Here is a 15,687-nt window from a genome sequence, read left to right on the forward strand (position 1 = left end):
CAATCTGATCTACATGTTTCAGATAGCATCTACTATTTAAAGTCAGATTTAAATAAATAAATAAAAGAAATAATTCAGAACTGGCATTCTGAATATTCACCCTCAGCAAAGAGAAATGTCATGATAACGGTTGCAAGCCTTTTTTAAAACACCTATGAATATTCCAGGCAGCATTCTGGGTGTGTTACATACATTCTTCTTTAATCCACCTAAAAATTAATTATTATTTTCTATACCTACATGTCGAATAACATATCTTATCTAGGATTGTTATCTAGTTTTTTCTCCTTTTCTTTAATTAAAAGTGATAAAATTAAACTAAATTAATTAAATAAATATAAATATGGTGAAGTTACCCAGAATTTCTACTCAGAGTTTCTCAGTTTCATTGCTACTTCCTCCCCTGTACAACAGAGCTGCTAACTGCAGAGTTCCCATCTGGAAGCTGATGCTGCAGAAATATCCAAGACCTTTGTCCTCTTTGAAAACATAGTCACTGTCCCGATTTCTTATTCTTTTAACACTTCTGACAATTCAGTCCTCCTAGTTGATAATAAACAGTTAGCATCTTAATGAGAAAAACACTCTGCATTTAAATACATTTGAGATACACCTATGGTGAGATCGTTATAAAGGGAAACAACAGAATATAGGATATGTTTTTCATCTTGGTTTTCTAAATTTCTGTTTATCTCTACTGGACATGACCTTTCTCTGTTGAAAACTCCATCGTTTCACTCATGCCGTCAAATTAATTTACTGCCTTCATTTCTTGCACATAATATGTAAGTCACGAGTAGTGAATACCGATTCCCTGAAACCTCAGCTGTGTGAAGGAGCTATCTTGATCTCTTTCTCTTTGTGGCTCATATATGATTATATAAGATATATATTTGTATCTGTTTCCATTTGAAAGAGTTGTCTAATTTCCATTCCATGTGCTTTAGAATTATCCTTTAATGATTTGACTAAATGTGTCTGTTTCATTATTTTATCTAACACACAATGTGTTTTAATTCCACAGTATAATATATTTCAGACAGTCCATATGGCAAATAAAATGAATACAGAAAGAAGGCACTGGATTCATTTAGTGCCCTGCAACTCTTAATTTTGTTGATATGTGACATTACAAAAAGAGTCCTTTGATGGTTCAGTAAAACAAACCACATAGCAATTTGTTTCTTGATGTGGGTCAATTGCATATTGATTTTATTACGGCTTTCATCGGCAGCTATGTCAGGAGTGGGCTAGGTATTTATTAAGGCCTTGGGTGCTAGACTGTCACTATTTTATCAAAGACTGTCAACGATTTCTTGCAATGAACAGTTGAACATGATCGGTATTCACAACAACTTTTTTAGTTCTTTTAAAAAAGAATATTTTCAAAAACTTGACAAGAAATATGCCAAATGCCTGTAATGGCTATAAAGAATCATGAAGTACACACAATGGTGGAGAACAGAAAACAGAGGAATAAAAAGGCATGAAGGGAAAGTTGGTCAACTTAAATGATAATGTAAATATAAACAGCCTATGCTCAAATGAAAAAGAAAGCATCTCATTTTTCTCAGTGGCAGGTGTGGACCCCTAGACAGATGTGTAACCAGCAATTTTTATGCCCAGGGCAAGCACCAAGTATTTTATTGTATCCAACCTTTTCTGCTATGATCCTGCCTTCAGAACACTCTCTCACACCCCTTGCCTTCTCTCCTCCCCCCTGACCCTGTGACTTTCACATTTTTTGCTCTATTTATAATCCCTGGGCTTCTTGGGCTGGGTTACCCGGTCCTCTGAGTCAGCAGAGGGTGGCCACCATGACTTGAAATGTTCAGATGTCACTCTGAGCCCGGAAATTGCTCCCAGTGTGCTCACAGTCCCACTGTGTCTTTTTCCTACTGAGTCACTTCTAAAGGACTGTGTCATGCCAGACAGCACAAACTTCAGAAAAGGAAAATCAAGTCTTATGCCATGATAAGTAGGTAAATGTCGTATTACGTTTATAAACGCTACCTAATTGCAAAGTCAGTTTGAAATGCTTCCAGAACCTATGAAATTCCACATCTGTGTCCTGGCGACTGCCACTGTGTTCCCACAAGGGCCAGCGTATGGAATTCCAATATGTCATATGTTCAAGCCTGATCTTATTCATGCCAGCGTCATAGACGATCACAGTGTGCACCTGCCAGGCCTTCTATGCAGGAACATAAATGAACATAGCCACATTAACGATACCACCAATGCCTCCCCCCGCCCCAGTCTTTTCTATTTTCAATTATTTTGAGTTAAATTAATTTTTACTACTTTTATATAGTCATTCCATTTTTCAAATTAATAAAAAATTATGATGGAATATAACATCAACTTCATTCCCTATAGTCTTTATCTTGAGGAAAGAAACAACCACTACTTACTGAGACGTTACCCCTAGCAGAAACATTTTTACATCTATATTAAGCACAAACAAAGAGTTCAGACGCTTAGTGTAAAAAAAAAGTGAGGTTAGTGTGTCAGTCAAAATCCTGATTTCCAAGTAATAAAACCAACTCCGAACATTGTAGACAAGTAGAGACTTTCCTGGAAGCTAAGGAAGGACATGACATGAGGTTAAAGGGAAGGTTTGGCAAATGGCAAGGCAGATCAAGTGTTCCAGAAGCCAACGCACATTCATATTCTGTTCCCACCACTGGACGGAGCCACCACTGTCTCCCTATGGAGGCATATCTGTTTTTCTCATTCCTTCCATTATATGCCTCTCACTCCACAGACATGGTAGTGGATTGACAGAATTCATCTCATGTATATCTAGCTGTGCAAGGAGGGGAGGAAGGGAGAATTATGTTCCCTTGTATTTTCACTGTGGTAGGGGAGAAACAAACGTGTGACCAACAGCAGAAAATCAAATCACTAATGTCCACTATGGCTACTTAAGACCTTGGTCTTGTATCAAACATTCTTTACATTTTATAAAAAAGTCGGACGACACCTTCAATCCTTGTAATGGGTTATATTAGGTCCACTTTCAGAAACAGGCCTTATGATCGTGATATCTATTCAAACTGTGGACTCAGTTATTTTTTCATATAGTCTTGAGCAAATTAATAAATATGATTTCTATTTTCCTCATCTACTGCAATGCCCATGTATTTCATCTTCCTTAAAAGGGATTTTATTAAGACCACTAATGATGCTAATTAAAATATAGGTATCTTTAAAAAGAAATTCAATTTTTGGTCAACATTTAATTTTATCATGAAGGCCAGTCCATGCAAGCTTGATTTTATAGAATTTCTATTTAATTGCATTAGTAGGAAAATCTGAAATGCATCTTGCTTACTTATGCCCTTACTTCTTGTATAAATGTCACACGAGAGATAAATTCTGAAAAATCATGTGGTCATTAAACTCAGAGTTTTACATAACTCTTAGAGCTTCTCAACAGTGAGGAATCCGTTCTGTCATGTGAGTGCCCAGAATTTCCATATGAGAAAATGATCATGGTTTTCTGTTTCTTTGGGGGAAAAAACGCGCTGTGAGGTGATTGGCAGTGAAGGCTTCATCAGGCATGTTTGTATTAGAAAACAAGCCCACATGGAAAAGTGGAAATAGAAAACTATTCCTCAAGCATTTCCCGTCTCTCTTTGATCCGTAGCCTAATCCAGAGGAAAAGTTACAGAGATGCCAAGTTTATACATCTTTGGAATCACTCTTTTTGTCTATGAATGGCATTGTAGTGGCAGTTCCAGAAAGCTTATCACTGTGTTCTAACATACAGGAGTTAGCCCTCTAATAAAAAGTCTAACCAGTGTTCACTACAAGTAGGTTCCCCTGTGAATTATCTTAGATAAAGCGTCTGTAATGCTTGTAAGGTGAAGCAAATGCATCTCTGAGGAACAGAGGGGAGATTAGGACAATCTATTATTACAACCAATCAGCACTTTCTTTCTATTTCCGTGCCTGTATATCAGTGCAAACGATTTCAGCAGATTGCCTACTGTAAGATTTATTCTGAAGACTCAAATTATTGATTTTTCTCACTACCTAATCAGTGTTATTCTGAAAAAAATTTCAGCTGATATTATAACTGTGCCTACATAATGCTAAATATTCTGAAGAAAGCTGATCATTAGCTGAATGGTTGATTTCATGGAAACATCTGGATATTTTCCTGGGGCTTTTTAAGGTTTTTATGTAGATGTTTGACATAAAGATTGTGCTCTAATTTTATATAAAATAAAAATCCTGTTGCTAAAGCAATAATATCTTAATATATGGATAGCAAAGTCTTTGTAATTGTTGATGTGTACATCACCTTGAATGCAACATTATGTATTCTGAAGATAATTATCTAAAGTAGTATTTTAAAATCCAACATAAAAAGAGAAAAGGCACTAAATTCTACAGCATAAATTATTTTTCTTTCTAAAAACATGGGTTAGCTTTTTTTCTCTCTCTCTTGAAGTAATACTCTTGTTTATTTTGGCAAAATTTTTTGGACTACATACAGTAAACATTTACATAAAATTCACGATATGCATTCAAACAGTTTTGCTGATGTAATCTCATTTTGGTATTACAGTGCTCTCATCGTATGTTATATTTTAAATGAATTTGGATTACATGGAGGTAATGACAGGTAAAAGAGGATGCCATAAAACCACAGCAGCTTTGAGCTTCTTATTTCCAGGTGTGGTCATTTTGAGTCTTTCTATTTTAGCAGAAAACACATCAACATCTTTCAATAGGTTCAATCTCATCTTTACTTGACAGTAATTTTAAAGCTCCACAACATAAGTTATGTCTACCGTATTCCATTTAAGACCATTTATTCATTTTTTGTTGTTTTGGACATTATTATTTTTGCAACCAGCAGAAAATTGTAGTCAGCTGAGACAGAGGAGAGAGAAGATAGTTAAGGTGAAGACGCATAGGGCAAAGGTGAGAATGATGGAGTTCTCTAGTCCAGAAAGAAAATATACTCATCATAACTTAATGAACTCCCTGTCATAACTTAACTTCAGTTGTTATTGAAGTGTGAGTATATGGATGTCATTACCTGAGTGGTGTGACTTTCTCTATGTCTCTGAAATGACGAAGTCCCCGTGCCACTCACAGATAGCCTTGAGTATCCATCTTCTTCAGGTAAACCTGTTGAGGTTAACACAAATCAGACGTTGTCATGTCTCCTTTCTCCAAAGAAAGTAAGCTGTGTACTTACTGTAATATACTTATTATTAGAATTGTTATACTTCACAGATTGAAATGATGATCCTTAAACACAAAATTGAATACTAAATTTTGCAAAAAAATGTGGGGATGCAAGGTATTGTGTCAGTTTTGTTGAGTCAAAGAGGACACACTGACAAAAGAGAGAAAATCGCAATAAAGAAAAACATCACAATAGCACAAAAGTGAGCAAACAGGTATTGGAGAAGTGTGTGACCAGTGACAGGTGAGCCAATTCCCTTGGGCCACTGCAGATGGCAGAGACTGCATGCCATTTGCAGGGAGATGAAGAAAGGATTGAATGACAGATAGAACATAACCAGGTCTATGTGTCCGTTGAATTCCACAATAGCTTGTTTTGTACATAAGGAAGAAATGAGTTCAGAATCCATGAGGGAAGAGGTTGGGAGGGTTGCTGACTTACAACACACCAACTCTTAAACAATTATATAGAATAAACTGTGGGTTTAAGGAAATGTCCACGCTTCCCAATACTATAGACTTACCCATGAGGCACCAAGAGCTTTTATTAATTCTCCTCCATGATAGAAGTGGTATTTCTCAACCTTGGCACTTCTGGCATTTTGGGCTCTATAATTCTTTGTCGAAGAGTCTGTCCCATGCCTTGAGGTTGAAGAGCCTCCCTAGCCTAGATGCCATGGTACAACCATTTATGACAACCAAAAATGTTCTCATGCACTGCCAAATGTCCCTGGGGGGTGAGGTGATACATTTATCCCCTCCCTACAGAGGTTGAGCACCATTGTGATAGAGACATCGTGCGTGGCCACAGATGACTTAATTAGCAAACATGAAGAGATAGAAATAGTAAGTACCCAATGAAATGAATTCAAGTCAGAGAACTTTAAATGCTTAAGTGATTACTACTCTCATTGGAAAGCATAATTAACTAGCAGGGTATAATTGATTAAGCATATACATGATTTCTAAATTAAAAATCATTAGAAAGTCACTGCACATTTTTCCAATTATAGGAGAGAGTTGGTTCCTCAGGGAAGTCCACCCAATTCTGTTGGACACCTGATGAGGCTTGCCAGCTGATCTTCTTGTTATATGTACAAATGCCTTAGTGAAGAAAGGTTAACATGCTGGAGATGGGAGGACTACAGCTGGGACTGGCAGACCACCAGGTGAAAATGACCCCAGTCGCAAGCAATGGTAGCAACCTCAGATGCTAAATTAGACACTGTGGTACTGGAACATTGGAAAAGTTCTGATCAGGCAGTTCGTGTCAGAGCAATCTGGAGTCCAAACAAGTACAATCTGGAATTTCAGGTAACCAAATAAAGCAGATGTTTAAAAAAGGAGTTTCCAGGTAGCAGGGCACAGCCAAAGCCTTGAGATTCACAGGAAGGACTCCCTCTTAGAGGGGTATGAAAGATGGGTTGACGGGTGTATAATTTCCAAGTGAGATAGACAGCCATTTCTAGTGAAACTAGTTCACTGGGAATCTTACTAAAACAGAGAATCCGAGGCATGAGAAGAAAACGGTGATCCATGTTGCAAAACTAAATTATAAATTAGAAGTTTGCTCTCAGGATCAAAACAGAAACTTGGTTTAGATTATTAGGGTTACAAACTCCGAGACAAATCAGTAGTATCATGTGCATTACACAGAGTCAATGGAATATGCTTAAAATATTTATGAAGTTCTTCTAAATAAGACACTGGGAAATACAACGGAGGATGAAGAAAAGTAGCTACCCTTGAGGAAGCGGTCATTTAACGGGAATGACACTTTAACCTGCACACACAGCAGAACAATTTAAGGATTAAACAGGAGTACAGGAAACACTGGACAGGAGAAAGCAGTGATTAATTCTGAGGAAAAGAATTAGAGAAAACTTCGTGGTGGCATGGCCGAAGGACTTGGACCTTCTACGACAGGTTGAACAGCTAAAAAAACTTGAGAAGGGACACACTGGCTGAGGGAGCCAATGAGCCGAGACCACGAAACACAGGATGGCTTCACATCCAGCAGATGAGCCTGTGAGACAGTCAAGTAGGAAACCTGGAGAATGTGCCAGAAGGTGAAGCAGTCCAAGTGTTAAAGACCTTTCCGTAACGCTTCGTAGAACTGTGGCCATATTTGGGAGACAATGGGTAGCACTGTGGATTTCTGAGAAGAGATAGGAACCATTTTAACTAAGCGAGTTGAGAGGGACTTCGTGCATATCTGTCGACTAAAGGAGTGACTGGTCCCTGAACCTATGGCAGGGATCCATAGACAGGGACAGTGGCCTTTTAGGGCAGGTGGACGTGTGTCGGTGGAAGGCCAGGTGAGGACAGGAGGAGGGAGGCAGGTGGATGTGTGTAGCTGGAGAATCAGGTGAGGCTGGGGAGGAGGCAGGTGTAAGTGTGTAAATGGAGGGTCAGGTGAGGATAGGAGGCAGGGAGGTAGTAGTTGGGGTGGGGAAGCAGGTAAGCAGGTGCTGGGAAGGTCAGCATGTGGAGAAGGGAGTGAGAGAACCACTGGGCCTATGTCTGGGGGAAGAAATCCTTGGAGATGGTAGCAAACGGGTGAGGGACTTCATCGCAGCCAACATGTCATGGCAAAATAACTAGAAAAGCAAAGGAAGAGCCAGGAAACTCCAGAGGTGCAAAGGAGGATTTATGACAGGATTTACATTTTTTAAAGATGGGGGTCTTGCTATATTGCCCTGGCTGGTCTCAAACTCCTGGCCCTTTTAAGTTATTCTTCTGCCTTGCCCTCGGCTAGTGCTGGAATCACAGGTGTGAGCCACCACACCAGTGTTTTCTTTTTTTTATTAGAAAACATTTATTTAAAAGTAAACTAGAGAGAGAGAGAGAGAGAGAGAGAGAGATAGTGAGAGAGAGAGAGAGATTTACCTTCCCAAGGAGGGCAGGGGGAGGAATTTTTTAACCAACAAACTATTTTATTTTGCTGCCATGGCAAAAGCAATAACTTTTTAAGGGACAACTTAATTAAAAATGTCACCAAAGACACAAAACATGGGTGAAAATGGATTAATGTCTCGATATGAACATTAAAAATACGCATGTAGGCTGGGCTCAGTAGCTCAGCCTGTAATCCCAGCACTTTGGGAGGCTAAGGCGAGTGGATTGCCAGAGCCTGCGGGTTTGAGACCAGTCTGGGCAACTTGACAAGGTCTCGTCTCTACAATAAATCAAAAATTAGCCAGGCGTGTAGTGCACGCCTATAGTTCCAGTTACCTGGAAGGCTGAGGTGGAAGGATTGCCAGAGCCCAGCAGGTTGACGCTGGAGTGGCTGTGGGCGTGCCACTGCACTCCAGCCTGGGAGATGGAGTGAGACTCCAACTAAAAAAATAATAATAATAAACATGTAAAAAATGCCATCAAAACGAAATGCATATTTTGGAAGAACAATATAGAATATTTAAATATATTAAATAAAAGACTATTATTCTTAAGCCACCCTACATATCAAAATAAAGAACTGACTCTTTGACTTTAAAAAATGGACAAATAATATATTCAGAAAATTAAGGAGAAACCATATGAATGACCAATAAATAGTAAACATGTTCATTTTCATTAAGAATTGAAAAAAATGCATAGAAGGCTTCAATAACATTCATTTTAACTACCAAAATAACAAAGATTTAAAAACTTTTTATTACTGCAATTTTAAACATATATAAAAGTAGAGAAAACATGTGGTGAGACTCTGTGTACCCATTCCAAGGCTTGGGATTATCCATCATACAATCTGGTTCCATCTCTTTCTCCCTATCTTTTAAAAAATAAATCATTCCATTTTACCTGTAACTACTCGAGCATGCATCCCTAACTAAGAATAACCTATTTTTTTTTTAACATAATGAGGATTTCCTCATGCAGCTAATGGGAACACTGCTAAGCAGAGATCCCAGAAAAATCTCCAAGTTCTGTGGGTGGCAAGTAGAAAATTCCAAAGTGCATGTTAACCAGCGTTGAAGAACTACGATTCCTTCTGGAGGAACATTCACGGTTAAGATGGAGCACTTTACAGGTCCCTCTGTTGGAAGGGAGGTTGCCATTGGAAAGTGATGGCAAGCACCTATGGATGAACTCACTCTGGTGTTCTCACTGTCCCAACCTTCTCCCCTGATTGGACGTAGAGGTGATAATGCCCAGCCTAGGGAGTCATATGTTCCTGCCTCGCCATTTTCTTTCTAGGGCAGCAACCGTGTGCCTCACAAAGTTGAGTTTTTGCCCATGCGATACTAAACCTTTATTTTAAAAAGCCATCTTTGCTTAAATGGGCAAATAACATATTTAGAAAATTAAGAAGCAACAGTGTGAATGAGCAATACACAGTAAACATGTTCATTTTCATTAAGAATTTAAAGAAATGCATCAAGGGTTAAGGTATTCTGAAATGGCATCCACCATTCCCTCCAGATTGCTAGCTCTTCTGCTCAAAGAAAGACTGCAGAGGCTTTAGGGATGGAGCTCCCCCAAAACTGGTCTACAGGGCATAATAGACATACTCCAGGGGATTTCCTGCTCTCCTGATCTTGGGTGAGGACATCAGAAAGGCTCCAGCCTTGATCAGGGGTATAAATGGAAGGATAGGCCTTTGCTCATTCTCTTCTTGTGCATTGAGGGATGCTCAGAGCTTTGCACATTCAACCTTCTTCCAGGACACAAAGATGGTTGGCTGTTAGGACATTCTCCTTATCAGCTATGGTGTGGACTTGGTCCCTGGAGTTCTGTGTGATTTTTTTGTTTTTGAGTTGGAGTCTCTCTCCATCACCCAGGCTAGAGTGTCTGTGATTTTTAAAGTGATTTTGAAAAGTGACTATGGGGTCATGAAGTATATATGCAGAGCCCAGGAGGTTTATTCAAAGTCTTATAAGAAGAGAATGAGACAGAGTGTGTAGGGGTGGTATGGCACAAATTGGATGTTGTTACCCAGTATATCACAAATCTCTGTCATTTAAAAAACATTTATTTTAAAGATGTAGTGTACAATGCAGCGTTAGGTATACAAATGGTCATTATGCAGGTAAAGTTTGGGCCTCACTTTGGTCCCTACCTCACCTGGTTTGAGATCGGGTAGCTTTATTGATGAAACATGCCCTCCCTTCCTCTGGAAGTTTTCTACTGCTGCCAATTCCTTTCTTGTAGTATTTTGATAACTGTTCAGGGTCTGCTTATGAGTGAGAACATGTGGTACTCAATGCTTTGTTTCTGTGATAGATCACTGAGTATTACAGACCCTAAATCCATCCAAGTTGCTGCAAAGTTGATAATTTTGTCCTTCTTTAGGACTGCATAATATTCCATGTTATATATGTACCACATTTTAAAATCCAGTCTACTTTCAATGGGCAGCATGACTGGTTCCATGCTTTTGCTATTGTGAATAGTGCTGCAATAAACATGTACGCATAGGTATCTTTTTTATTGAATGATTTGAGTTCCTCTGGGTATATTCCCAGAAGGAGTATTTCTGGGTCATACGGAAGGTCGATTTTTTTAGATCTTTTAGAAATCGCCACCCTGTTTTCCACAGAGGTTGTACTAGTTTACACTCCCGCCAAATCTCTGCCATTTTGTAGAGACTCAAAGTCATTTCATCAGTGACAGTGGGATTTGGATTCTCTTTGACACCCTCCCAGATTTCCAAGTACTCCATAATCTTTAAACCCATTTCTCTCTTGCGGTGTCCATGAAACTGGACATCTGTCTTGTCTCTTGATGACATATTCCGTGTCTCCATTTCAGCCCTTCTCAATGCAAATTTCTCAAAGCTTTTCATTCTACGTGGTTCAGTGGTCAGATTTTTTTCCTCATCTTTCTTTCTGATTTCGTCTCTGATGCTATGAATAATCTCCATGTCTTTGGTGTCTTTAAAAATTCTGCCTTTTCTATCTTTTTATTCTGGAACCTTTGCTTAAACCTTAAAACTGTAATCACCATGAATGGAACAATCATCCATAGCCAGAAGTCATTCTTATCTCTGGAGCTCCAAACCCACCTATGAAAATAACCTCCACTTAGAAATCTCCCTTCCCTGCTAAAGAGTGCAGTATTCTTCCAGCATCTCTCTCAAAGTATTAGAGTTGCCCATCATACCTCCCTTTTCTTGGACAGTATCGTAATATATCCTTCAACAATCTTGCTTGGCATACACAACCTGCAGAAGCTCAACAAACATACAATGTCATAAGCATCAAAAGGCATCAAAACTGACAAGTTCAAAAACTGTTTTGAGTGTTAAAGAAAGCATCTCTACAGTTGTATCACATCAAACTGAGTGTACTATGAGGGCAACTGAAGTTTAAACAAGTAAGTACGATACACAATTTTTTTTAAAGGCTTAAAATGTATTTTAATAAGTTGATGCTCATTTAATAAGTACTGCTCCATTTCTCAGAAAAACTCCAAATTTAAGATACCATTTTTAATAAATAAATTCTGGGTTTTTGGGTCCCCTCTCCTGAAACATATCCTTCTCCTGAAGTCCACCTACATAATCTTACTTCAATTATAATGTCTGTAATGGTCCTGAATACCAGTGCAGGCAATCAAAATAATAGGCATGTTTGAGTACACACATATGCAATTGTGACACATATGTAAATAGGCGACAAGGCACCGATTGTACTATTGTAGCGTGTATGGTCTTGGAGAATTGAATTTGCTGCTCTACACCTCATCCACCTTATGCATATAATTTTTTTTGATAAATCCTCATGGCTTCTCTGGCTCAAAAACATAAGATTTTATGATAACTGCACATATGATAACTGTACAGGTAATATTTACTGAGCTCTGCATTTATGTCAATATCATCATGCTAAATATTCAGCAATCCACGAGACAGGTCCTTTTATTATTCTCATTTTTAAGATTGGAAAACTGAAAAACAGAGAGGTTCTGTCACTTGTTTACGGTCAGGAAGCCGATAGGCATCAGAACTGAGGTCGGAATGCAGGCAGGTTGACTTTGTAAGCACCAGGAACAATGTCACACTGTTAGGAAAGGGCAGAGTGGACATTGCAATCCACTCGTTTCCTGTCCTGACTTCTCAACTGCAGCGAAGAAAATGTAATGGAATAATATCCAAATTAGAAATTATTTAATATGACTTCAAAATGCTTTTTTCGAGAAGGATGAGTGGGCCAGGACTTAGCAGATGCCCCAAGAACGTTATTCTTTCTTTCTTTTGGCCCACTCCTGCCCCCAAAGGTACCTTCTATTGCTCAAAACAGATAACTGCAAAATAGTCAAGATTGACAGGTGGGGGCTGACTTTCTTTACTCTAGATATTAGGCTTTGAGCTAGATCAGAGTATGAGTTCCAAAGAATTTGCACAGTTTTCACCAACAAAGTTATATTGTAAAACATATATTAAAGATATTTATGGGCTCCAATCAGAGGTTTCTTGGTTGGTGGTCTGGGTCTATCTTGAGGCGTGGTTGATGGAAGCCATTCTTAGATGTCCCCAGAATCAATGTGGTTTAGTGCTTTAATGGGGCTAACTTCAACATGGTGTTGGAGTCTTGCGAAGAATGCAGATTTCCTGGCCCTGAGAAAGACCTCTTTCAACCTCTTGCCCTTAGGAAGCCTTGAATCAACACAGATAACCCTTAGTGTACACTGAGGACAAACATAATGCAAATTTAAAAGAGACAATCTGTGCAGAATAGAAGATGTGAACTCAAATGCAATGACTGTATTATTTAATTGCCATTTTTCCTGATGTTTAGTCATGAGGTGTCTATTCATTGAACAGCAAGAAAGAAAATCATACTGAACATAAAATGGCCTAGTTGGAACTTTTTATATCTCGATTTCTCTACAAAATAAACATCCTTATATGCACCATATTTTGTTAGATATAGCCAAGATGTTCTAACACTAAAAACTGCTCTCTAATCTAACAATGAATAACCACAAGTCCAGGGAATAATTAAGTATACAAAAAAAGATTCAAGTCTGTGTTCACATCAGTAAAAAGGATAGCAATTAAAGTAAGTGATAGCTATAATTACCCACACATAACTATATTTCAACAAATGAACAAACAGATAATTATTTCTGGGAGGCAGAGGTAGCATGCAGATACTGGCATTCAAAAGGGAAATCGTTTCCTAGAAAATAACACTATTTCTGATTCAATTAGAACCTTATGTTATTTTAAACATTTATTTCCATCTTTTGCCTTTATTTAGAAAGCCCATTGACTGCATTTTGTAGATTATGGATTCATACTAATAATTGCTTTAAGAGTTGTCATGATCATGTATATATATATCACACACTGCACATGTGTCATGTTTGTTCAGTTTCTACAACACTGACTAGGGCAGTTTTTCTGACTCTGCCCTTTACAAAGGATTTCCTGGCTCCTATGTAGCAAACAACATTGTTTCAATCAGTCAATGCCTACTGAAGGCCGAAGTATATAGAGTATCATGTTGAATATTTTAATAATCATGGGGAAATTTTCAGACATCCAGAAATTCATGGTGTTCAAAAAAGTAGATTAGCATAAACGTGCTAAGTTGTTTTGAAAGACTGAATTCTCAGTTGAAATAATTTTTCTTCTGTGCACATAACTCCTAAGTTGTTTTTTTTTCCAAATGGTCTTTAATTCATGACATCACAGAACCAGCTTTATTTTAAAATTCAGTCCCTGTAAGCGTTTAAGGGAGAACATATACCTCTGTATCTGGGATTTAGAAGTACACACTATTAGTTACACGCTGTAGTTTAGAAGCCCGGCATTCCTAAAGACTTAATTAATATTATCAGTTTCATGAAGCATATTTTATTAGCATTTCCACTATCATCTAGAGGGTTTTGTTTGTTCCCCTGGTGTCTCGTTCTGTTTTAATATTGAGAGTAAGTCTCAGTTTTTTCGTGTGTGTTGTTTCCTGGAATCATTTCCTAAGACACAGCTTTTGTCTTTTGACTCAAAACACAGAAAAATTAAATACTTTGGTAGAGGGAAGTGCCCTCCCTCTTACTCTTTTTCTGTTTTAATATTTTTAGTTGTGGAACTGTAACTACCACCCAGTCAAGAAACAACACTGTCAGTCTCCAGACACTCCCATCCTTTTCTCTCCAAATCACCACTGGCTCTTACTTCTCTGAATGAAATCTCTGTCCTCATACATGTGGTAATCCCTTCTCCCATCCTTGCCTGTTGGGTCTGTACCTCTGCAGGATGTGATAGTATCACATTGGAGTTGTAAGCTACATTTCTCTAAGTACTAATGAGGCTGGACTCCATAAAAATGTTTCTGGCTTTAAATGTTTATTGAGGTTTCCCATCCAATGCTCTGTTCAGCTATCACTTTCTTTTTTGGTTTGTTTCCATTTAAGTAAACTCTGAATATGACCCTTTGTTGGGTAAATGTACTGAAATTATTTTTCTCCCAATTTCTGTGTTTTTTTTCCTTTGTCATTAGCATTCTTTTGTGTCCTGTTTAAGATATCCTGCTTTCTTTCCCTTTCTGACGTAAACAAGAAATTCTCCTGTATTTTCTACTATACATTTTTACTATTTTCCATTTGACATCTAGATCTATATATTAGCAGGAATTGCTTTGTGTGTGGCATTACATAGGGTCACATTTCACTCTTTTCTCCATATGAATAACAATTGATTATTCTTCCTCAATGCTCTACAATGTCAATACTGTCATAAAGTAAGTGGCCACTGATGCCACCTGAACAAATTTTATTTTCTTACCCCTCCTTCTGTATGCTCTGGAAGAGTTTGTATAACATTAGCGCTATTTCACTTTTAGAATTTTGTAAAAATTTACTGGAGAATTTGGGTGCGTCTAGAGTTTTCCTTCTAGGAAGTTATTCAATCACAAATTCAATTAATTTAATACTTACAGTATTACACAGCATTCCTATTTATTTTCTCTACTTTGGTTAGTTCTTCTTTTGAGAAATGTGTGTGTTCATGTAAATTTACACATTTATCTTGGCATAAAACTGTTCATAACATTCTCTTATTACTTTTAATTTCTGCAAGATTTGTGGTTACATCCCCATTTCATCTCTAGAATTTATTTGTGCCCATTTTCTTTATTTCTTTATTATACTTGCAAAGGAATGATAAATTGTATTAATGTTTTCAAAGATCAATTTTTGCAAAGAACCAACTTTTGCTTTCTTATTTGTTTTTCTATTTCAATAACTTTTTGTTATTACAATTTTTATTATATCTTTACTCCTATTTTCACGGTATTTAATTTTTGTTCTATTTATTATTTCTTGATATTTTAATACTGATTTTCAGTCTTTCTTCTCTTTCAGTACACATGTTTAAAGCTAGATATTCCCATTCATAAAGACACTAGCCATGCCCCATAAGTTCTGTTGTCTTATTTTCATTGTCATTATTTAAATGTTGTGTTTTGTTTTAAATTTATATTGTGATTTCTTATTGAATCTACGGATTATTCAGATGCAGTCCTTAACTTT

At 37.6% G+C, this 15,687-nt stretch overlaps 1 protein-coding gene across 1 annotated transcript in view; it reads right to left on the reverse strand.

Moving 5' to 3' along the window:
- MYO16 (myosin XVI) overlaps positions 1-15,687 on the reverse strand; it is a 348,665-nt gene that overhangs the window by 20,363 nt on the left and 312,615 nt on the right. Inside the window, exon 20 of the mRNA XM_021715183.1 lies at positions 5,057-5,148. Within this exon, the coding sequence (XP_021570858.1) occupies positions 5,057-5,148 (92 nt within the window). The remainder of the gene's footprint in view (positions 1-5,056; positions 5,149-15,687) is intronic.

The sequence above is a fragment of the Carlito syrichta genome, unplaced genomic scaffold (genome assembly GCF_000164805.1).
Source record: "Carlito syrichta isolate Samal-C Ts95f unplaced genomic scaffold, Tarsius_syrichta-2.0.1 Scaffold306795, whole genome shotgun sequence".
Classification (NCBI taxonomy): Eukaryota; Metazoa; Chordata; class Mammalia; order Primates; family Tarsiidae; genus Carlito; species Carlito syrichta.